This window comes from Ambystoma mexicanum, chromosome 6p (assembly GCF_040938575.1).
Source record: "Ambystoma mexicanum isolate Mex_15411 chromosome 6p, UKY_AmexF1_1, whole genome shotgun sequence".
NCBI lineage: Eukaryota > Metazoa > Chordata > Amphibia > Caudata > Ambystomatidae > Ambystoma > Ambystoma mexicanum.
The window spans coordinates 1,528,788,018-1,528,811,802 of NC_090935.1; the positions used below are offsets into that span (position 1 = coordinate 1,528,788,018).

At 50.5% G+C, this 23,785-nt stretch overlaps 1 protein-coding gene across 3 annotated transcripts in view; it reads right to left on the reverse strand.

Annotated features, from left to right (window-relative positions):
• The window catches only part of DGKQ (diacylglycerol kinase theta), a 1,656,676-nt gene that overhangs the window by 432,917 nt on the left and 1,199,974 nt on the right, over window positions 1-23,785 (reverse strand). For all 3 annotated transcript variants that reach the window (XM_069626394.1, XM_069626396.1, XM_069626395.1), the window contains one exon: window positions 8,046-8,107. In XM_069626394.1, coding sequence (XP_069482495.1) covers window positions 8,046-8,107 — 62 coding nt within the window. The remainder of the gene's footprint in view (window positions 1-8,045; window positions 8,108-23,785) is intronic.

Here is a 23,785-nt window from a genome sequence, read left to right on the forward strand (position 1 = left end):
CCAAAGTTCACAAAGAGTTGTGACGTCTTCCGAAAACCTTTCGTGCGGTCCACGTAGAACTTCAGCGCTCTAGCTACATCCAGCGAGTGCAAAGTCCTCTCAGCCGGCGACGAAGGCGACGGGAAGAACACAGGTAACACCAAGGGTTCATTGAGATGAAAGTCCGACGGTACCTTGGGCATGAAGGAGGGGTGCGTCCTGAGCACTACCCTCGTGTCGTGGAAAGTCAAGTACGGGGCCTTGCAGGAAGGGGCCTGGATCTCTCCCACTCGTCGTGCGGAGGTGATGGCCACGAGAAAAGCCGTTTTCCACGATAGAAACTTCAACGGGGCCGAGTGCAGAGGCTCGAACGGAGGTCCCATGAGCTTGGTCAGCACCACGTTGAGCTCCCACGCCGGGGCCGGAGCCTTCACCGGCGGGAACGATCTGAACAGTCCCTTCATGAACTCTTTCACCAGACGATGAGACCACAAGGACGTCCGGCCCGTGGTTCTGGTGTATCGGGAGATCGCAGCAAGATGAATCTTGATGGACGCGTGTGCCAGACCAGCTTTGGCCAGCGTCAGCAGGTACGGCAGTACTTGGGGAGCCGTAATCCGTAGAGGGTTAATCTTCTGTGCGTGGCACCAGACAGAGAACCTCTTCCATTTGTGTCCGTAGTATTTAAGAGTCGAGGACGCCCTGGCCTTTGCAAGAACCTCTCTGCAATCGGCCGGTATGTCGTATCCTCCAAACTCTAGCGCTGCAGGATCAAGGCCTGCAAGTTCAGCGACTTCGGGTCGTGGTGGAGGATGGCGCCTCCTTCCCTGGAGAGTAGATCCGCGTCCGCCGGCAGCTTGATTGGCGGGGACGCCGACAAGTCCAGAAAGTCCGGGAACCATATCTGCCTCGGCCACGCAGGTGCGACGAGGATCATCCTGCACCGTGACCTCTTGAGCTGGTTGACGAGCCGGATTAGCAGAGGCAAGGGAGGGAACGCGTAGAGGAACAGGCCCTCCCAGGGGAACGAGAAAGCATCGCCCATGCTCCTCGTCTGGGGAAACCTGCTGGCGAACCTCCGGCACTTGGTGTTCGTCGCCGTCGCGAACAGGTCGATCTGGGGTGTGCCCCACCGTCGGAAGAGGCGATCCACCAGATCCTGCCGTAGTTCCCACTCGTGGCACGAGCGCAGCTCCCTGCTGAGTGAGTCGGCGATGGTGTTTTTTATCCCTGCCAGATGAAACGGCACCAGAAGAATCCCTTGGGCGACGGCCCAATGCCACAGGTCCTGCGCCTCCTTGGACAGCGCTGGGGACCTGGTTCCGCCCTGTTTCCTGATGTAAAACATGGTGGTGGTGTTGTCGGTGAAGATCCTCACCACCTTGCCCTTGAGGGACGGAAGGAAGGACCTGAGGGCCCAAAACACTGCACGGAGCTCCAGGACGTTGATATGCAGGGACTTCTCCGTCGGGAGCCAGAGTCCCCTTGCGTGCAGATTTTCGGTGTGCGCTCCCCACCCTTCTAGGGAGGCATCCGTGGTCACAGTCACCTGGTGGGCTGGGGTCTGGAAGTCCATGCCCGCCGTCAGATGCGCGCGGGTGCCCCACCACCGTATCGCTCGTCGGAAACTCTCGTCGAGCTTGATCCTTTCCTCGAAGCTGCCCGTCGTCTGGATCCAGCGCGCATCCAGGAATTCTTGCAACGGGCGCATCCGGAGCCTGCACATGGGAATGAGGTAGATGCAGGAAGACATCATCCCGAGGAGGGACTTGATGGACCTCACCTTGGCCGCGTCGGCCACCAACATCCGTTGCACCTTGCCCAAGATGGTCCAGGTCCTCTCCTCCGACGGGGAGGCCAGAAGGGACACTGTGTCGAGCCTCGCTCCCAGAAACAGTGCGACTTGCGCGGGCACCAGGTGGGATTTGGCGTAGTTCACGGAGAATCCCAGGTCCGTGAGGAGTTGGACGGTCCTTGCCGTGTGGACCACGGCGAGCTCCCTCGTCTTGCGCGGATGAGCCAGTCGTCCAGGTAGGGGTAGACGTGAATCCCCTCGTGGCGCAGCTGCGCCGCCACCGGTGCGAGGCACTTGGTGAAAACCCTGGGTGCCGACCGTAGTCCGAAGGGAAGGGCATCCTCCAAATCCAACGACGATAGGAAGTCTCCTTCCTCCAGCTGACCCAGGACGTGCTGGAGGGTGACCATCCGGAACTTCTGCGCCTTGATGAACTTGTTCAGGCGTCGCAGGTCCAGGATGGGGCGCCATCCTCCCGTCTTCTTCTTCACGAGGAAGTATCGCGAGTAGACTCCGGAGCCCCGAAGCCTCTTAGGGACGAGTTAGATGGCGCCCTTTCTGAGCATCGCCTTTACCTCCAGGAGAAGTTGAGGGACGTGAAGTTCTTTCCTGGCCACGGGGGGGACGCGAGGGCACCTTCTTTGAAACTCGAGCGCGTGGCCCCGGGCCAGGGCGTCCAGCACCCAACGGTCGGTGGAGATGGACTCCCACACGCTGACGAAGCCCGCCAGCCGGCCTCCCACCGGGGTGCTTCGGTGGGGGCCCGACCCCACGGCCGGTTCAATCCTGCTTGGACGCGGCCTTGCCGCCTTGACCTCCTTGGCGACGACGGCGGGGTCCGCCAGACTTGCCTCGTCCTCTGTAGGCCTCTTGCGACGACGAGCGGGCCGCTTGACGGTAGGAAGCGAAACCGCCGCCGGAACCTTTGGAGGCGCCCTTGCCTCCGCCGCTCCGAAAGGGCGTCCGCCGTTGCTGCAGTACTCCAAGGGCCCGGGCCGTCTCAGTATCCGCCTTGATGGCCTGAAGGGAATCGTCCACTGTCTTCCCGAACAGGTTGTTCCCGTCGAAGGGCATGTCCAGGACCCTGGTCTGGACGTCCTGCCGAAAGTCCGTAGCCTTGAGCCATCCACGACGTCGAAGGCAAACGCCGTTGCCCAGCTGGCGGAACCCAGTGTCGGCGATGTCCGTCGCCACGGTGATGGCGTGGTCCGAGGCCACCTCACCTTCCTGCAGGATCTCAAGGGCCTCCGCCCTCTTGTCGTCCGGCAGAAAATCCAGCAGGGGAGCTATCTTGTACCAGAGTTCCCTGTCGTAGCGGGCCACGATAGCCAAGGCGTTGGCCGCTTTAATCGTCGTCGCCGCCGACGAGATGACTCTACGTCCCATGGCATCCAATTTCTTTCCCTCGCCGTCCGGCGGGGAAGTCGACGTGGAGGCCGCACCCCCCCCCGCTTTCTTCCTGGCTGCCGCGGAGACGACGGAGTCCGGGGTAGGCTGCGCCCGGAGGCATAGGGGGGCCGAGTCCGGGACCCGGTACTTTTTCTCGTACCGGTCTCTTTTCGCTGGCGTCGTGGAAGGGTTCTTGAGGAGGGAAAGGCCCTCATCCCAAATGTCGTCCAACAGAGGCACTGCGAGGACCGTCTTCCTCTTGGCCTCGCGCCGTTGGTAAAGGAAGCCTTCCTTTTTCTTCTCCTCAGGGCAGAGTTGGAAAAGCTCGGATGCCCTGGCGATCATTGAGTGGAACGATCCAATCTCGTCGGGCGGAGAAGCCCTGGTGGGAGGCGACGACGGAAAATCCTCGTCGTATGCCTCGTCGTCCGTGCCCGTCGCTGCCGTGTCAGTCCCCGTATCATCCCCTCGGGTGGATGGGGAGGAGGGCTGGACGGGGCGCGACGGTTGAAAAGGAGGTGGTGGATGGATCCTTCTTTTCTTGGTAGGGGGAACACCAGAAGGTCCCGGTTCTGGATCCCCCGACGGGAGAGGTTCCTCCGTCGGTAACGGTAGTCTCGTCCTTATCTCGGAGCATAAGGACTGTATAGCCAACAAAATGGCCGCTGAGTTGTCTTGCGGCGCTGGCAGAGGGGAATCCGACGGGCGAGCAGGGGCCCCGTCGGTATCCTCGACGATGTCGTCGTCGTCACCTGCGTCGGGGCCCATTCCGACGGGCTGGTCTTGTTCCACGCCTAGGCCGTGGCTTAAGACCTCGATCAGCTCCTCTTCTGAGGTTGAGGCCGAATCTACGACGACGCCCTGCCCCCCCTTCTTCTTCCCCACGGAGGGTTTCACGGGGGTCCTATCGATGGGCACAAAAGAAGACTCCCTCCGAGGAGGCAGGGAGATTCTGGGCCCCGAGGCCGCCACCACTGGTGCAGCCTCCACAGGCTGGGCCAGGGCCGCCGCGACCGTTTCGATAGAGGGCTTGGTCGAATGGATCAAGGCCTTCACCACCTTAGGTGCGCTCACCGCCTTATCCTTGAGGGAGGGGGCACTGCCACGCTCCTCCTCTGCCTTAGAGCTCGACCGGGGCCTCTCCAGGAGCTTCGCCGGGTGCTCGGCCTTCCTCTTACCCGACCCAGAGCGTTGGCTCGTGGTTGATGGTGCCGGGGAGGGTGCGCCCTGCCTGGCGCCCGTAGAGCCCGACCGTTCGGCGCTCCCGGTGCCAGCGGACTTGCGGTGCTTGGCCTTATGTTGGGCCCCCGTCGCCGGGGCGCCCTCAAAGGTCTTAGAAGACCGCTCAGATTTCTTCTTCTTCTCGCCAGACGGGCTCTTACCCTCCAGCCAGCTGGCGAGACGTTGATGGCGGTCCTTCATGGTCCGTTCCGACATGTTGCCGCAAAACGCACAGTCCTTCTCCACGTGCGTCTTGTCCTCATGAAGGCAGTAAAGGCAGAAAGAGTGTTCGTCCTCCTTGAAGACGTTCTGCAGCTGGCATCCAGGGCAGGCCCTGAACAGCTTTCCGGGCGTCGAGCTTCCCTTCTCCTGGGCCATCTCCGAGACCGGGCCTGAGAAGCTTCTGGAGTCCTCCGAAGTGTAGCTCGACGAAATCTTCACCCTTGAGGGGCACAGATGAATCCGACACGGGTCCCCGTTGATCGGATGTAGGATCGGTGGAGCTTGAGGCTCTTTTGACCGAAAGAATCGAAGTTTTTGTGAAAAAGCGCGAAAAAATAGCACTAACGCTCGAGAGCAATAGCACGAGGATCCCAACACATGAACGTGCGGTAAAAATCTGAAGATGGCTGCCAGAGGCGGTGCTTAGGTAGAGGGCAGTCATTGGCTGTGGTCAGTATGACGCAGAGACCAGTGATTGGTTATTACTACGAAAGACAGATCAGAAACGAAACTGAAACTGATACTGGTTTTTTCTTTACCGCCTGACGACGGGGAATATTCATGAGCATGTGAATCCATGCCAGACCCCATGCTGGAGAATTATATTTTTCAGCGCACTATTCCTTTAAGATGTCTTTGTCCCAGTAACTAGCAGGTACTTCTTCATTCATCCAGTAGTTCTACTCATCTGAGTTGCCACATTACAAAAGCAAATACTCTTCTTGTTTTATCTCAACAGGTTTGATCTGAATAGATTTCTGAGTGAGATAAAAAGGGAGTTCCTCATCGGATAGGGAGCCTTTATCCCCGGGGGCTAAGGGGAGGAGGCTAGAGTCTCTCCCTTTGAGGTACCATGTGCTGCCACCCCTGGAGGAATATTGCACAGTGGGCTAACCTTCCTAGCCTCACAAGGAAATGTTCCCCCCTGGGGAGAAGTGGCTGAATCTTTTGATTCATCACAAGGGGTAAGACAAGGTTGCGTTCTTCTGGACCCCATTCTGTTGAACCTTTATACAAATGTATTTCAGGATCAATTGAAACGTTCTACTTCTAATGGATCTTAAATAGGTCTGCACTGGGTCCCACTACTATCTTATGCAGATTATGTAGTGCTAATTGCTAGAGTCGAAAGAGCTATGCAAAGGCTAGTCAATGAGAATACTCAGTTTATGAGATTGTGGTTTATGGTGAGTAATCAGCTGTAATGACAACCAATAAAGGAGTAACATCTGTGGATTCCGTCCACCTTTGAGGGGTAAAAACCTTGAGTATAGTGTATGATGTCAGAGTACGCTTTACCAAGTAGTTTAATGGCAAAGAACATCTCCTAAAACAGAAAATGCAAAAAGCCCAAGCTACTGGTGGGCCCCTCAGATTTGTTAAGCAAATCAAATCCCATCCTATTGACATCCTGCTGAGTGTTTACAGAGCAAAGGCCTGCTTTATAGCTCTATGCATAGCAGGCATCTCAGGATGCAGAACTCCAAAGTATTCGAAAATGTGGAGAACAGATTTTGAAAATCGATTCTCGGACTGCCTCATCTCTGTACTACATAGCGAGTTAGTTATTGGCTAATTAGGCAATGAACTTTGCCTTAGTGCATCTCTTTTGTGGCTTTTGATACAGCAAAACTAATGCGATAAGTTTGCACGCAACTTGGTAAAAATCATGCTATGTAGACATGTGCCTAACAACTCACGGATGGCAACAGTTAAGAAGTAAATGTACAGCATGAAATTAATCCAGCAAAATATAAAATATGCCACCAAGGGTTTGTTTTTAGAACAGTTTTTTTGGAGAGAGAAGCTTGTGAATTGAGTATGGCCTCTAATAGGCTGCACGCCCAATTTAATAACATATTGATGTGGCCTGAGTGCGTAGTACGGTCCCACTTACTAACACAGAAACCATGGATCACTAAAATGAGATCTGACTTAGTGCCTATAGAAACTATGATGGGCAAGTCGTGTGGTAAGTACTATTGATGCCCATTGTGCCCTAGAGAAATTGTCATTTTGTATGGGCATCAAAGAAATCAGGGTGAAAAGCATCTTATCACAATGTATATCTATTAATAGTTATTAAAAAACTGTGACCACTCAGCAATTACCGATTGAGCTATGCTGTGGGCTGTTATACCCCATCCAAATGTAAAATTGAAAATTTTACCTTAATTCTGTTTTATATGAATTAATAAATCCTCTGTATATTGTTTCTTATTCTTTTTCTCTATGTAACTATGTTGATGTTTCAGTGCCATACCGATTGTATTATATGGAATGTACTTTCAAGACACACCCTAAGGGTCCCTGAGGCCCCTCCAAGGAAGGATGAGCTGACGTACCAGGTCCCAAGTTAGTTGGAACTCATGGCAGGGGAATCCTACGGAAAAGATATAAAAGGTGTAAGTGGTTTAATTAAATAAACAGGGGTCCCTGTCAGAATCCCCATAAAATTTACTCTGTTGTTTGTGTCCCTTGGTGATCAAAGAACTCAGTGTGTAGCCCACGTCTTGTTAACACAGATTTAATTTTAGCAGGTGCAGCCCCCTTCACTATCAAGTGGGCTTGGGGTTGGTAGTATCCATGAGAACTGTCTTTGCTCCAGGAAAGGGAAGCGTACACCCTTGAACGGACCAGGGCCAGGAAACAGGAGCTACTTACATCTGAAGCACAACATAAACTCCATGACAAATCTCACTGTGGGAAGATATCCTTTTAGCTGTCTAGTGTATGCAACCTTAGCGGAAGGTGATTGATCAGCTTCAAGGTGAGGTGATGCTTAAACCAATTAAACTCATCCTCCCGGGGAACGAGACTAGGGCATCAACCCAAGACTCCCTTTAATTTTCAGTCACGCACACTTTGTCCCTCCTCTTCAGAGACTTGGATTCAAAGGCTTCAGCATTCTTCACATCAGGGTGTGCACACACCAATTATTCATATCTGATGACACCATTAGCCAAGAGGAGGAACCATACCTGAACAGAACAGCAGTCAGCGAGCAAGATGGAAAAACAACTATTACTACCAAAGGGACAAATCAGCCAAAAGAGATAAGAAAGCGTAGAGCCAAGGCTTTAAGATTAACATCTTGATGTCATTGTAGCCTCAATGAGACACTAGTTTCTAATGAAGAAAGACTGAAAAAGTAAGACAACCTTGTTGAAAGCATTCCAAGATTCTGAAGCTTGACATCAGGGGCATGCAAGCAAAAGAAGTCGAGGAAGACAATACTAAAGAATCCATTATTTTTTTGGCCAGCTGAAACATAAAATGTTAACACTGTTACCAATATGGCTGCCATTGATGTGAGGCACTTAGCTTTGGCACGCATGCAAATGGCGGTGAATGTTTGTACAAATAACAAAACATATTGAAACATCCATTCATGCTAACTTCAAATGATCGTAGCCTCTACGTTTCCCGTACTATTTACCTTCCGTATGTCTCGGAGTCTTGCAAGCAGCAACTCCTGTTCGCTCAATACGGTTCGCTGCACTGCAAAGATAAGGAAAGAAATATATATATATATTTATTTATTTCAACTAAAGAAGCCATACCACTGGACAGATATTCATTTAACATTCCTCAGAGCAATGATTGTGAACCACTAGCCAGTTATGGCAAGGCCACAAACAATTGCCTTGCTTGCTCATGATAGGCCTAAACTTTCTTTTTTTAACACGATTTAGTTTGTTAAAACATTTGCATTCGCATCCTTTCGAGTGAGAAATAGATGTGTTATGGGAAAATACATTATCTCAAATCCTGTACATTTCCATTGTAAGTCTCTAAACAAAGACAGTCTGCGGGGGAAATATTTCTTTCTGTTCCCCATATATGGTGGTAATTCCCAAATCATTCATGAATGAAATTTAAACACAGAGAGAAACAACTGCCGAATCGACTGGGGAGAGGGGGGTGAATTTAAGGTGGTAGCATCACAAACTGTTATGCTTGATTTTATTATTATGATATGAGAATTCTTTTTTTACTTATTGCACTGCATTTAAATATATTCTGTAGGATGTTTTCTTCGTGGAAAGGCACACTTTCTAAATAAAGAATGGTGACAAAACGTCACAAACTTTAGCAGTCTATAAAATACAGGCACGCCCAGCTGACCTCTATGGAGCAGAGCTATCAGGCTTTGCCCCCGTACAGGAGACAAAAAAATGAGAAAATAACTTGAAAAGCCTAACCTGTTAACCAATCTGTGCACCGACTATCCCTATATATATCGTGAGTTTGGTGTGTGTAAGGAGTCAAGAGTACTACTCAGACACAGTGACAAATCTTGGTGTTGGATACAGACTTTGATTATCACAAAAGAAAAGGGGGTTGGGGAAATCCTACCTATCCCTGACTCTAAGAGGGGTTTCACTGCCTCAACAAAACTAAGGACTGTCTGTGTCAGGATGTTATTAAATCAAGAAAGTACTCTGTCCTGTGTCCAAAAGCCTAAACAGACCCTCAAACACTAAGCTTAATAAAAGGTGAAAATAGGGATGTCTGCTAGCTATACACCTACAGCTTCTTTCGAGGGTTCCAAATGTAAAGTTCTAATGTGCAGAAAAGAAAGATCATTCGCACCCCAGGAAGGGCACTCATCCAATCAGGTGGCTGGAACAGTGGGGCGAGAAGGAACAAGTTACTTACCTGTAACTGTTGTTTTCCAGCATGGGTCTGCCATGGATTCACATGCTCATGAATATTCCTGTCGTCAGGCTGGGAATCCTCGGTAAAAAAAAAAAATCAGTTTCAGTTTTGTTTCTTTCTCCTAATAACCAATTACTGGTCTCTGGGTCATACTGCCCCCAGCCAATGACTGCCATCTACCTAAGCCCCTCCTCTGGCAGCCATCCTCAGATTTGGTAGCACGTAAAGTGGCATAGGACCAAGAGAAGAGCCGCAGAGGGGTAGGAGGGAGGGTTCGCATGTGAATCCATGCGAGACCCATGCTGGAGAACAACAGTTACAGGTAAGTAACTTGTTTCTTCTCCAGCATGGGGTCTGGCATGGATTCACATGCTTATGAATACAAGAATACATAGCAGTACACACATGCACAACCACGGGAGGTGGCAAGGCTCAACATTAAGCATTACATCAACTCAACATTAAGCATCTCTTAACTCCTCACCAGGCTCACCTTAAGCGAACAGGTTGCGCTGCACTACTTGGCCGACTCTGGACTCCTCCCTGGAATCCCGGTCGACGCAGTAAAAGCTCGTGAAGGTGTGCGTCGACCTCCAGGTAGCAGCCCTGCAGATGTCGAGCAGAGGCACACCAGACAGGAATGCCATGGTAGCAGCGATCGCTCTGGTTGAATGTGCTCTCGGAAGGCAGGGCAACGGTCGGTTTGCCAACCGGTGACAGTGAATGATACAGCCAGAGACCCATCTGGAAATGAAAGCCTTCGAGAGGGCCTTCCCTTGGTTCACAGGTCGAAAATTCACAAACAGCTGTGATGTCATCCGAAAACTCTTTGTGCGTCCACGTAGAACTTCAGCGCTCTAGGTACATCCAGTGAGTGCAAAGTCCTCTCAGCCGGCGACGAAGGTGACGGAAAGAAAACAGGTAACACCAAGGGCTAATTGAGATGGAAGTCCAACGGCACCTTGAGCATGAAGGAGGGGTGCATCCTCAGCACTACCCTTGTGGAACGTCAGGTATGGCGGCTTACAGGAGAGGGCCTGGATCTCTCCCACTCGTCGTGCGGAGGTGATGGCCACAAGAAACGCTGTCTTCCACGATAGGAACTTCAATGATGCCGAATGCAAAGGCTTCAATGGCGGCCCCATGAGCCTGCTCAGCACCACGTTGAGCTGCCACGCTGGGGCTGGTGCCTTCACCGGCGGGAATGATTGGAACAGTCCCTTCATAAACTCCTTCACCAGGCGATGAGACCACAGAGATGATCGCCCCGGAGTTCTGGTGTAGCGGGAAATCGTCGCTAGATGTAGCTTAATGGAGGCATGAGCTAGGCCCGCCTTGGCCAGCGACAGTAGGTACGGCAGCACTTGAGGGGCGGTAATCCATAGAGGGTTAATCTTCTGTGAGCGCCACCAGACAGAGAACCTCTTCCATTTGTGTCCGTAGCACTTGAGAGTTGAGGACGTCCTAGCCTTTGCAAGCACCTCCTTGCAGTCCACCGGGATATCGTACCCTCCAAACTCTAGTGCTGCAGGAGCCAGGCCTGCAAGTTCAGTGACCCCGGGTCATGGTAGAGGATGGCACCTCCTTCTCTGGCGAGGAGGTCCGCGTTCGTCGGCAGTTTGACTGGGGGAGGGACGCTGACATGTCCATAAGGTCCAAAAGCCAGATCTGCCTCGGCCACGCCAGTGCGACGAGGATCATCTTGCATCGGGACCGTCTGAGTTGGTTGATGAGTCGCAGCAGCAACGGTGGGAACGCATACAGAAACAGGCCATCCCAGGGGAAAGAGAAGGCGTTGCCCATGCTCCCTGGCTGGGGAAACCTGCTGGTCAACCTCCGGCACTTGGTGTTTGTCGCTGTCGCGAATAGGTCGATCTGGGGATTGCCCCATCGCTGGAGAAGTAGATCCACCTGATACTAACGCAGTTCCCACTCGTGGCACGAGCGCAGCTCCCTGCTGAGCGAGTCGATGATGGTGTTCTTTATTCCTGCCAGATGGAAGGGGACCAGAAACATCCATTGGGCGACGGCCCAATGCCACAGATCCTGGGCCTCCTTGGATAGGGCTGGGGATCTAGTGCCGCCCTGCTTCCGGATGTAAAACATTGTGGTGGTGTTGTCAGTGAAGATCCTTACCACTTTGCCCTTGAGGGACGGAAGGAACGACCTGAGGGCCCAGAACACGGCTCGGAGCTCCAGGACATTGATGTGTAGTGACCTCTCCTCCAGGAGCCAAAGGCCTCTTGCGTGGAGATCTCTGGTGTGTGCTCCCCATCCCTCCAGGGAGGCATCCGTCATCACCGTCTCCTGATGTGCCGGGGTCTGGAAGTCCATACCCGCCACCAGATATGCACGGGTGCCGCACCACTGGATCACTTGGTGGAAGATCTCGTTGAGCGAGATCCTGTCTTCGAATCTGCCCGCCGCCTGCATCCAACGGGCGTCGAGGAACTCTTGCAATGGACGCATCCGCAGCCTGCATAGTGACATGCCTGCGCCGCTGGCACACGCATTGGCAACCATCATGGACTACTTGGTACTCATTTATCCTCCTAATACTCCTTGAACAACTCCTTTTCACGCCTTGGTCTTTTATTTCCATTTGCTCAACTTTGGTTTTTTCTTATTTTATTCAATTAACTACATTTACCATAATGCACCTGGCTACAGTCCTCAATTTCTGGCTATTCTCATTCATCGTTATTGGGACCACAATCCCCAGAAGCCCTAGCGGCCAGTGCTGCTTCCACCTGCTCAGGACCAGAGAGGGAGGAGGCAGATTGTCATCATGTGTGCTGCCCCAGGTGCTGTCAATTAGCCTGCCTCAGAACAGGGCACGGCTGTATATAAGCAGCTGCCTGCAGGAGCACAGTGTCTTCCATCTTGAGATCTCCCCGCTCCTGTTTGCCTTGACCTGCTACATTGTATGCTGTTCCTGTTGCTGCATTATCATGTTTTGATCCAGTGCCCTTTGATCCCGGGCTCCCTGCCTTGCATCCGATCTCGCTCCGCTGCCTTCTAACTACAGCCCTTGTCCTCTGGGCTCCCTGCTCTGCAGCCTGCCTCACTCCGGCTGCCTACAGTCCTTGTCCTCTGGGCTCCCAGCCCTGCAGCCTGCCTCACTCCGGCTGCCTACAGTCCTGGTCCTCTGGGCTCCCTGCCCTGCAGCCTGCCTCACTCCGGCTGCCTACAGCCCTTGTCCTCTGGGCTCCCTGCCTACAGCCTGCCTCACTCCGGCTGCCTACTGCCCTTGTCCTCTGGGCTCCCTACCTTGCAGCTTGCAACACTCTGCTGTCTCCAAGCCCTTGTCCTCTGAGCTCCCTACCTTGCAGCCTGCTCCCACTGCTGCCTACAGCCAGTGTCCTCTGGGCTCCTTCCTTGCAGCCTGTCTCCCTCTGCTGCCTACAGCCCTTGTCCTCTGGGCTCCTTCCTTGCAGCCTGTCCCCCTCCGCTGCCTCCAGCCCTTGTCCTCTGGGCTCCCTGCCTTGCGGCTTGCTACACTCCTCTGCCTTACAGCCTGTTTTACACTTAGCTACCTACGGCCTTGCTCCTCTGGGCTCCCTACCTCGCGGCCCTATTCTTTTGGGCTCTCTGTCTGTCACCTACTACTAATCTCTCTCTGTCCTGTTCTTCTGGACTCCCTGCCTTGCAGCCTACTACAGTCCTCCGCAGTCCACTACAGTTTGCCTGCACCTAGTGCTACTCTTGACTGCAGACCTGCTTCCTACTTTGCAGCCCTTCTGTTTTCCTGACTGCTACTCCCTTGTTCTCTTCCTTGATTCCTCTGTACTCCACCTTAGGTTATCTACTTCAGTCTAACTGACTTTCCTTCATTTCCTTCTGCTAGATTGCTCATTGACTTCCTTTTCGCTGGGTTTATCTGTTCTTGTCTTCTCATGTGTCTTATGTAATCCCTTTGTACAGAGCTTGCCTGTTGGTATCCGGCAGGCAACCTCTGCCCCTTCCCTTGTCGCGTTTTCAGTGTTACAGACACCCACTGCTGTTGTTCCCAGCCATGAGCATACAGCGTGGGCCTCTGTTATAGCAATCTGTGCAGAAGGCTGGAGTTTCCCAAGGACGTGGAACACTCTTTCCCATTTCAGCATACACCCCAAGAGGGAATCCAGTTTGTTTGTACCTTTGTATCTTTTGCCCCTTTTGGCTCACAGCTACAGTTTCCTACTCTTCTTTCTTGTTTAACTCCCTGCTGTGTGTGCTTATCTGCTACCTTACTTCGGCACAGCCACCCAAAATCTACCTGGGTACCCTGTGCCACTCTTGACAGAGTGCCATTCCTGATACATAGGTGCATGAGGTAGATGCATGATGACATCATGCCAAGTAGGAACTTGACGGACCTCACCCAGGCCACGTCCACGGTCAACAGCCGCTGCACCTTGCCCAGGATGGCCTTCGTCCTTTCCTCTGAGGGAGAAGCTGGGTGCCGACTTCAATCCGAAGGGAAGGGCCTTGAACTGATAGTGTCGCCCTTGGACTACGAATCTCAGGAACTTTCAATGTCCTTTTAGGATGGGGATGTGGAAGTAGGCATCCTCCAAGTCCAGCGACAATAGGAAGTCGCCTTCCTCCAGCTGTCCCAGCACGTGCTGGAGGGTGACCATCCGGAACTTCTGGGACTTGAGATACTTGTTTAGTTGACAAAAGTCCAGGATGGGTCGCCAGCCGCCGGTCTTCTTTCTTACGAGGAAGTTTCGTGAGTACACCCCGGAGCCTCTTTGGGACGAGCTTGATGGCTCCTTTCTTCAGTATTGCCCTTACTTCCAGCAGCAGTTGAGGGACGTGATTTTCCTTCCTGACAACGGGTGGAATGAGGGGAAACTTCTTTAGAAACTCGAGGGGCCAGGGCATCCAGCACCCATCAGTCGGTGGAGATGGACTCCCACACGCTGACGAACTTCGCCAGCCGGCCTCCCACCAGGGTGCTCAGGTGGGTGCCTGACGCTACGGCCGGTTCAGTCCTGCTTGGCAGCGGCCTTGCCGCCTTGGCCTCCTTGGCGACGACAACGAGGTCCTCCTGACTTGCCGCATCCTATGTAGGCCTCCTGCGACAAGGAGCATGCTGCCTGGCGGTACCTAGAGGAGCCACTGCCGAATCCTTTGGAGGCAGCTTGCTTGCCTCTGGAGTTCCGAAAGGGTGCCCGTCGTCATTGCAGAACACCCAAGGCCCGAGCCGTCTCCGTGTCGGCCTTGATGGCCTGCAGTGACTCATCCACTGTCTTGCCAAACAGATTGTTCCCGTCGAAAGGCATGTCCAGAACTCTGGTCTGTACGTCCTGGCGGAAATCGGTTGCCTTGAGCCAACCACACCGGCGAAGGCAAACGCTGTTGCCCATTTGGCGAAAACCAGTGTCCGCAATGTCTGTGGCCACCGTTATGGCGTGGTTCCGATGCCACCTCGCCTTCCTGAAGGATCTCCAGGGCTTCAGACCTCTTGTAGTCTGGGAGGAAGTCCAGCAGGGGAGCGATCTTAATCCACAGCTCCCTGTCACAGCGGGCCACAATCGCGAGGGGGTTGGCCGCTTTAATCGTCGCCGCCGCCGCCGAGATGATCCGCCGTCCCATGGTGTCCAGTTTCTTCCCCTCGCCATCCGGCGGGGAAGTCGAAGTTGAGGCCGTCGCCCCCGCCGCTTTCTTCTTGGCCGCTGCGGAGATGACCGAATCCGGGGTCGGCTGCACCCTAAGGCACATGGGGGCAGAATCCGGGACCCGGTACTTCTTCTCGTATCGGTCTCTCTTGGCAAGAGCCGTGGACGGGTTCTTCAGGACCAAGAGCCCTTGGCCCCAGATGTCATCAAGTAAAGGAATGAAGAGGACCGTCATCCTCTTGGCCTCGCGCCGTTGATAGAGGAAACCTTCTTTCTTCTGTTCCTCGGAGCAGAGCTGGAAGAGCTTGGATGCCCTGGCGATCATGGTGTGGAAAGAGCCAATTTCGTCAGGCCGGGAAGCCCGAGGAGGTGGTGATGGGAGGTCCATCCCGTTGTCGCCACCGTCGTCATCCGTCCTCGTCATCAACGTCTCTGTTCCCGTGTCATCCCTCAGATCCGGGGGAAGGAGAAGAAGGCTACGAAGGCCAAGAAGGCTGGAAGGGCGGGGGGTATGAACTCTTCTCCGCTTGCCTGGAGGGCTTCCTGACGGTCCAGGCTCTGCTGGATCATCAGTTGGGGGTAAAGGCAACCTTGTCCTTATCTCCGTACACAGGGCCTGGGATTGCCATCAAGATTGCTCCTGAATTGTCTTGTGGCCCAGGTAAAGGTTGCGATGGGCTCAACGGTTGGGGAGTGGAATCCTCCGCCTCCACGGGCTCCTCGTCGGCACCACTGTCGCTTTCTTCATCCGCCTCATTGGGATCCCTCCCGTGGGACCGGACCTCCTAGAACTTCTTGTTCAGGATCTTCGCGACTCCAGCCAGCTCCTCTTCAGAGGCTGTATCTGTGTCCGTGATGGCCACCGGGCCCCCACACTCTTTTTCCACCTGTGGTTTCACTGGGGTCTTATCGATGGGCTGAAAAGAGGATTCCCTCCGTGGTGGCAGGGAAACTCTAGGCCCCGAGGTCACCCCCATTGGCTTTGCCAGGGCCGCCGCGACTCCCTCGATAGAGGCCTTAGCTGGGTGAATCAAGGCCTTCACGTCCTTGGGCGTGTCTGAATCCTTCACCTTGGGGGGAGGGTCACCGCCTTGCTCCCCCTTGGCTTTCTCCGTCGGGATCGACAGGGGCTTCTCCCGAAGCTTACCCGGGTTCTCCGATTTCCTCTTCCCCGAGCCAGAGCGTTGGCTCGTGGTTGATGGCGTCGGTGAAAGTGCACCCTGCCTGGCAGCGTAGGAGCCTCACCGTTCGCCGCTCCCAGTGCCCGCGGACTTGCAGTGCTTTTCCTTTTGTTGGGCCCCCGTCGCCGGAGCGCCCTCAAAGGACTTAGAAGACCGCTTGGACTACTTCTTCTCACCTGCTGCTGGGCTCTTCCCTTCCAGCTAGTTGGTGAGGCGGATACGCCAATCCCTCAGTCTGCTCTGACATGTTCTTGCAAAACGCACAGTCCTTCTCCACGTGCGTTTTGTCTTCGTGAAGGCAGTAGAGGCATCTGGAATGCACATCCTCCTTGAAGACATTCTGCAATCCGCATCCAGGGCAGCTCCTGAACAGCTTGGATCCGGGCGTCGTGTTTCCTTTGTCCTGGGCCATGTCCAGGCGGGGTAGGCCTCAAAGATCTTCCAGAATCCTCCGAGAAGCGAAACTCGATGAAAACTTTGCCCTTGAGGGGCGTAGAAAATTCCAAAACGGGTCCCCTGTTGATCAGAAGTAGAAACGGTGGAGCTTGAGACTCGATTGACCGAAAAAATTAGATTAAACTCTTTGAAAAATCGCAAAACGCAGTAAAAGCTTGAGAGCTACAGCACAAGGACTCCTGCGATAAAAATGCGATAAAAATCTGAAGATGGCTGCCAGAGGAGGGGCTTAGGTAGAGGGCAGTCATTGGTTGGGGGCAGTATGACCCAGAGACCAGTGATTGGTTATTAGGAGAAAGACAGTTCAGAAACTAAACTGAAACTGATTTTTTCTTTACAGAGGATTCCCAGCCTGATGACAGGGAATATTCATGAGCATGTGAATCCATGCCAGACCCCATGCTGGAGAATACACAATCTCTGCCCGCTGTTCCAGCCACCCGAGGCCCTTCCCCGGGTGGTACTTTTTATTTTCCTTTTTCTTTATAACGTGGTGAGGCAACAGGGAGGCTCTCCCTGTTTCCTGCCCACATTAGAAAAACTCAATTCCCCTTCCCCCAACCCTAACGTACCTGTGGGACCAGAGCCTTGTGCTCCGGTCCCCGATACTCCTCCCATCTGGCCATTTTGGGTATTTTATTTTTTCTCCAGCGGGAGATGGGTTTGTGCTGAGCTCATCTCCAGGTGGATGAAAAAAGAGAAAAAACCTATCTGTACCCCAGGAAATCCTGGGGAGCCAATAGCTTTCACACCCCAGCCGGGGCGTTTGGGGGGGCAAACATGGACTTTAACCACCCACAACCCAAGCTGAGACCCTCCCTTTACTTGGTCAAACCAAAGCATGGGCTGGCAGGCTGTTAAAGACCATGTGCACCCCCCAGTGAAAGCTATAATAAGGTTTCACTTGACAAAGGCGTTGCTGGAGGGGGGGCTGAGGGGGCTATAACCCTGGTCTTTTGGTTGTAGCCTCGGATAGAAGCTCAGGGGCTACAACCAAAAGGTTAGCTAGCCCAGAGTTCTGACAGTCCGGACATTAGCGGAGGCCCAGGATATTTTCCAGTCCTAGCAACACCCCTGTCACTTGATACCTTACAAGCTCAAGGGAGACAGCTCCTCCCCTGAGTTTTCTTCACTCACACCAAGTCCTTTACAATATGTAGTATCTTGCTCTCCTGATCTCACTTGTCTTCCAAAAAGAGGTATTGTTCTTTCCTTATTATATTTTTCTTTTCCTACCCCTGGTATAGTCTCCTGCCAGGGTAGCATGTCTTCCAAAAGGTATTTGGTTCTTCCCTTATTATATTTTCCTTTTCCTATCCTTGGTATACTGTCCTACCAGGGTATCATGTCTCCCAAAAGGGGTATGGCTCTTCCTTTATTATTACATTTTTTTACAGTTCATGGAAGGGTTTCAGCCGATGAGCCTTCTTAGCCTTTTCCTGTTCCTGGTATACTCTCTTGGCAGGGTATCATAATCCATCTACTTGTGCCTGGTATACTCTCCTGCCACAGCGTTTAGCTCAACCTTCCCCTTCTTCTGTAGCCAACAAATTAGGTTTTTCAAATAATGGGGCACTGACCTTTACTCTACAGTTTCAGGTTCATGTCAAACACTTCAGCTCCCTTTTCTGGGCAATCTCGCGCTGCCAACGGTACACAGCATTAGCCCTGAAACGAAAGGGTATCCCATTTGCTTTGCCTGGGCTTACCGGTCTTGACTGGCAGCTTCGGCATCTGTTGCGTGTTACTATTATCTTTTGTCTCTGCATGCTGACCGGGAATGCATCTTATTGGTTCCTTGGTCCCTGCTTTTCTACTGCTGCAGCAAACCTTCCTCTGTCTGACTTTGCTGCACGCCGGCTTTATCAGCATCTCTGCTTCAGCATGTCAGTGCCTTTCTTCCCGTGTCCCAACCAACGCTGGGAGCAGTCAGCCTCCTCTTCTGATCACCTGTGCATATTTAAATGTCCCAGCCCCGATTAGCTTTTTCCAACGAATAGAGCATGGTGTGGGCTTACCGCTTCCCATCGTCCTCATTACTGCATCCTGCTTCCTCGTCTCACTACTAAAACAGGGGCGGGGGGAAATGCAAGGCTGGTGATTGGAAAAACTTGAGGATTCCTTGTCCACATCACAATAAGCCATACAAAAAAGTGCAAAGGGGGAATGTCTCTCACTCAGGTATGCAGTTAAGTGATTGTTCTGATTTAGGGCGTTTAGTTTGCTCCCCCTGGAGTTTGTCCTCCCCTACATGGCACTCCCGCAGATAACTGCCCTCAGGGTCAGAGTCAGGTATCTTCTGCCTTTCCCTGGCCACGTAAGGGAAACCTCCCTCGAGGAAATCAGTGACGACACTTCTAGATTTGTCACATATACTACTTATCAAATATGTTCTATGGCTTCAAGTCTAACTTGTCTGGCTTCGTAGCAATACAAGAGTCGAACTGAACTGCAAAAAAGCACCAAGTGAGAATTGTTGAAACAAAATGAAGGACATCACTGGAAATGGTTGACTTTATCAAACCGGTATTAAATTGTATCCCATTTCTTGACTAGCCGCAAGTTTCGTGCCATGTCAATCGAATATTTATGTTTGAAGTCGTTCTGGAACTGCAAGTAATATCTCGAATGGTTAGTTTACCCAAGAAAACGAGATTTGTATATTAAATTCATGCTTAATCTCTTACCAGTACTAACGATAGTTGGGATAAAGAGTTTAGCTTGCTGCCCGTTTTGCAAAAGTGTTTCTGAATCATTATCTCATTGTATATGTTTTGCCCTGCCTATAGGGCGTAGAGTCAAACGTTCATGGTACCGCATACTGTATCTAATAACGTTATGAGCTCCAGAGGAGCAACGCTGTTCTTCAAAGCCTCGATTTCTCACGCACTGGTTTGGTCATTTTCAGAATATGCAGACGCTGCTTGGCAAAAACGAGAGATTCTGATATAATAGCGGTCCTGATTAACTATATTTTATCTTTATAATTGTTGTAGTCTGTAATGTAGTTCTTTTTGGCCTGTGTAATGCAGTTACTTTTGTACGTGTATGTGATGAGTTTCGATTGGTACTGTAATGATTTGTGTGTTTCCTGCTCTGATGGAGTATCTGAATAAAGCTATCCATTCATCAATATCTTAACTAGCTGCTGTGGTTTCCTGGGATTAGCACTGTAATACTAACTAGCTGCTGTGGTTTCCTGGGATTAGCACTGTAATACTAACTAGCTGCTGTGGTTTCCTGGGATTAGCACTGTAATACTAACTAGCTGCTGTGGTTTCCTGGGATTAGCACTGTAATACTAACTAGCTGCTGTGGTTTCCTGGGATTAGCACTGTAATACTAACTAGCTGCTGTGGTTTCCTGGGATTAGCACTGTAATACTAACTAGCTGCTGTGGTTTCCTGGGATTAGCACTGTAATACTAACTAGCTGCTGTGGTTTCCTGGGATTAGCACTGTAATACTAACTAGCTGCTGTGGTTTCCTGGGATTAGCACTGTAATACTAACTAGCTGCTGTGGTTTCCTGGGATTAGCACTGTAATACTAACTAGCTGCTGTGGTTTCCTGGGATTAGCACTGTAATACTAACTAGCTGCTGTGGTTTCCTGGGATTAGCACTGTAATACTAACTAGCTGCTGTGGTTTCCTGGGATTAGCACTGTAATACTAACTAGCTGCTGTGGTTTCCTGGGATTAGCACTGTAATACTAACTAGCTGCTGTGGTTTCCTGGGATTAGCACTGTAATACTAACTAGCTGCTGTGGTTTCCTGGGATTAGCACTGTAATACTAACTAGCTGCTGTGGTTTCCTGGGATTAGCACTGTAATACTAACTAGCTGCTGTGGTTTCCTGGGATTAGCACTGTAATACTAACTAGCTGCTGTGGTTTCCTGGGATTAGCACTGTAATACTAACTAGCTGCTGTGGTTTCCTGGGATTAGCACTGTAATACTAACTAGCTGCTGTGGTTTCCTGGGATTAGCACTGTAATACTAACTAGCTGCTGTGGTTTCCTGGGATTAGCACTGTAATACTAACTAGCTGCTGTGGTTTCCTGGGATTAGCACTGTAATACTAACTAGCTGCTGTGGTTTCCTGGGATTAGCACTGTAATACTAACTAGCTGCTGTGGTTTCCTGGGATTAGCACTGTAATACTAACTAGCTGCTGTGGTTTCCTGGGATTAGCACTGTAATACTAACTTTCATAGTTGTCATCAGGTTGGAAGCGGTGTTTGACTGAGCTGGTGAATTAGTGGTACATAGTCCAAAATTATCTAAAGAAGTCGTTTTTGCTTTTTTTGTTTCAAGATGTTAGGCTGAGGTGCCGTTATTACTGCGAGGAGCCATTATTACTGCGTGGAGCCATTATTACCACTCTCTTGTGTTTCATCTGGAAACATATGGGGCATTCTGAACAGCACATGGATTTCTAATGCAAGTCGGAGGTCCATAAGGAAAAAGTAAACCTGATATTTTGTCCATGGTTTCCCAACTGCACATCAGTCCCAGCGTTTGCATTAGTGTTTTCAATACTCAAGTTAATTTAGGTTTTGGGGTGTATTATTTTAGAGATAAGCCTAGAAAAATGATTTAAATCCTTTTAGTTTACTCACTTAATATAGACCGTACCATATCTTTGTACACTATCAACTAAATGTACTCCGTTTCTAGCACATTGCTGTGTGGGAGGGGATTTCAACAAGGGTGCAATAATTTAACAGTATTGATTGCTCAGGGGCTCACGAATAAGCTTTAATAATGTCACTAAGGGGAATATAATTAAAAGAGAAAAGGACCGAGGTCTGAACTGAAGCCGTGGAGTGGTGGGGAGGCGGGGGAGGGAAGTAGGACTGCTTGGTACTGCTGATGTGTTGGAAGGTGATTCTGGTTAATAATTATCAAGGGAGATGCAAGTAGTGTTTTCCCTGAAAAAAAGCGCTCACTTATATTAAGTGTCAAGATAGGTACATTGCTCCAAAGACTTGAATGAAATGAAGCCACAACTAGTCATAGAGAAAAGGCATTTACTCCTTCACCATTTACTCCAAGTAATATCAGAGACATTTCCTAGATACAGGTCAAGACATCTAGATACAGCAAAGCACTTACTGGGCAAAAACTAGAACATTTGAAAGAAAGACACATTAAGAATTACAAAGAATCATGCTACCATTCTACCTTTTAATACCAATCTATGGACAGTTACTAAACACAAACCATAAATAGGTTAGCAAGGGGTTCAGAATGCTGCAGGATGGGTTTACAAACCATAAATAGGTTAGCAAGGGGTTCAGAATGCTGCAGGATGGGTTTACAAACCATAAATAGGTTAGCAAGGGGTTCAGAATGCTGCAGGATGGGTTTACAAACCATAAATAGGTTAGCAAGGGGTTCAGAATGCTGCAGGATGGGTTTACAAACCATAAATAGGTTAGCAAGGGGTTCAGAATGCTGCAGGATGGGTTTAGTGGCCATGGGCTGGAGGAGCAGAAAGATTATACTTTTAGAATAAGTTACCTGACTTGTATAACTACCACCTACGCCCGCCCTCTAGAGTTATGCACTTCAAGGACTCCAATCTTGAGGAACTTACATTGGCATATAGGACCCCACAAAATGATATGGAAAGGCAAACACAGCAAAAGAGGATGCCCACATCTGTACCATTACACAATTCTGCATGTTATCAAGTCTTTAGTTACAGACATTTCTAGCAGAATCATGGGTGAAAAACGTACATGTATTTTATCGGGTCTCACGGGCGAATGGCTGGATCCCTTTATACTCTGCAAAGGAAAGGACTGCCCTTCTTAAAAACGATTTCTCTCCAATTTTAGGGAACAAACCAAAGATATTACTAGTAAGCAATTCTTAGCAGGAAATGGGGTGTTCCCCCAAAACAAATTCATAAAGCAGCCACAAAAGGATGGCTTTTTATAATGATTCTGATGCATTTTTATCAAATCAAGTTAACATTTAGAGTAATGGTTAATAGGAATGGGTGATCAGTGAGAATTCTTCTGGACGGGACCAGAGCAGGTGGGATAAAGGTTAGAATAATGTGCTTAGAAGCTGCTCAAAACATATTGCAACAACTATCACAGCAAGGTTAAGTTTTTAGTTATTTAAAAGTGGGACATTAGGACAGCTGCAGCAATGGGCAGTTGACATCAGTAAAACATGTCGTTGGTACTATTTATCCCAACTAAGTCCTAGAATGTGCATGTTGGATTAATGCTCACAAAAAGACTATGGTTTAGCCAGTGTATATTGGTGCATATTATAGTGTTAACTACATGCCTCTGGGAAAAAAGTTATAGCCGCCTTGGCTCCGATGAAGATGGAAAGGATGCCTTTCTGAAAAAATCCACACTCCCCGGATGGAGAATATCAAATGGACAATCAGTGCCTCAGACAATGGGAATTAAGTGACAATGAGACTGCACCATCCCCAAGCACCCTCTGCCCTACTCTGCTCTGCCAAGCTCTAAATCGTGCTTCTGCACTGGTTGTGTGGGGCTCCTCATCTAGGAATGAGGGATATACTAACAAGGAAAAACAGTTGCCATAATTCTGTGTATGTTATGGTAAAATAAGCAGATCAATTCTTTGAAACATCTCACATGAACAACAGGAACTGTACAGAACACCTGGGTAGGGCTTGAAAGTAAGACACATGCATACATGTAATTTTAACTGCAAGTCACATATGGACTGGCATAGGTCATTGAAAGGGTAGGAACAGTACAAACCTTCAATAATGTAATGTGTACTCCTTGTATCATTCTAATTTGATTGTGTATTCTTATTTGACACACTTATCATACAGTCCTCATTCTTCTGCATTGCAGTTGTCTTATACGGCGGCTGCATTTCTAAGTACTAGTCCTCTGTTCATATGCAGTGAATGAACCACTTCTATGGGTTTCCCGGCACTTATTATCTCGAGCCAGCACTCTATTATTATTTTAAAATTATTATTATGGTATTTATTGAGCGCAGACCTGCCTTCGAAACGGAGCACTCCACAGAGGTGTACATGAGTAAAGATGCATAATGGAGCGCTTTTCAGAGGTAACAACAGAACAGATATACAGCGGGGGGTAGGATACAGTGGGGCACAGGAGGGTTACAGTTGTGGCGGGGAAGAGAGGGGCGGGTGTCATCTTGCAAGTGAGGTTGGGCGAGGGGTGACGAGATGGCCTAGGCATTGAGGAGGAGAGACTCCTTGAAGAGGTGGGTCTTGAGTTCTTGTCTGAATTGTAG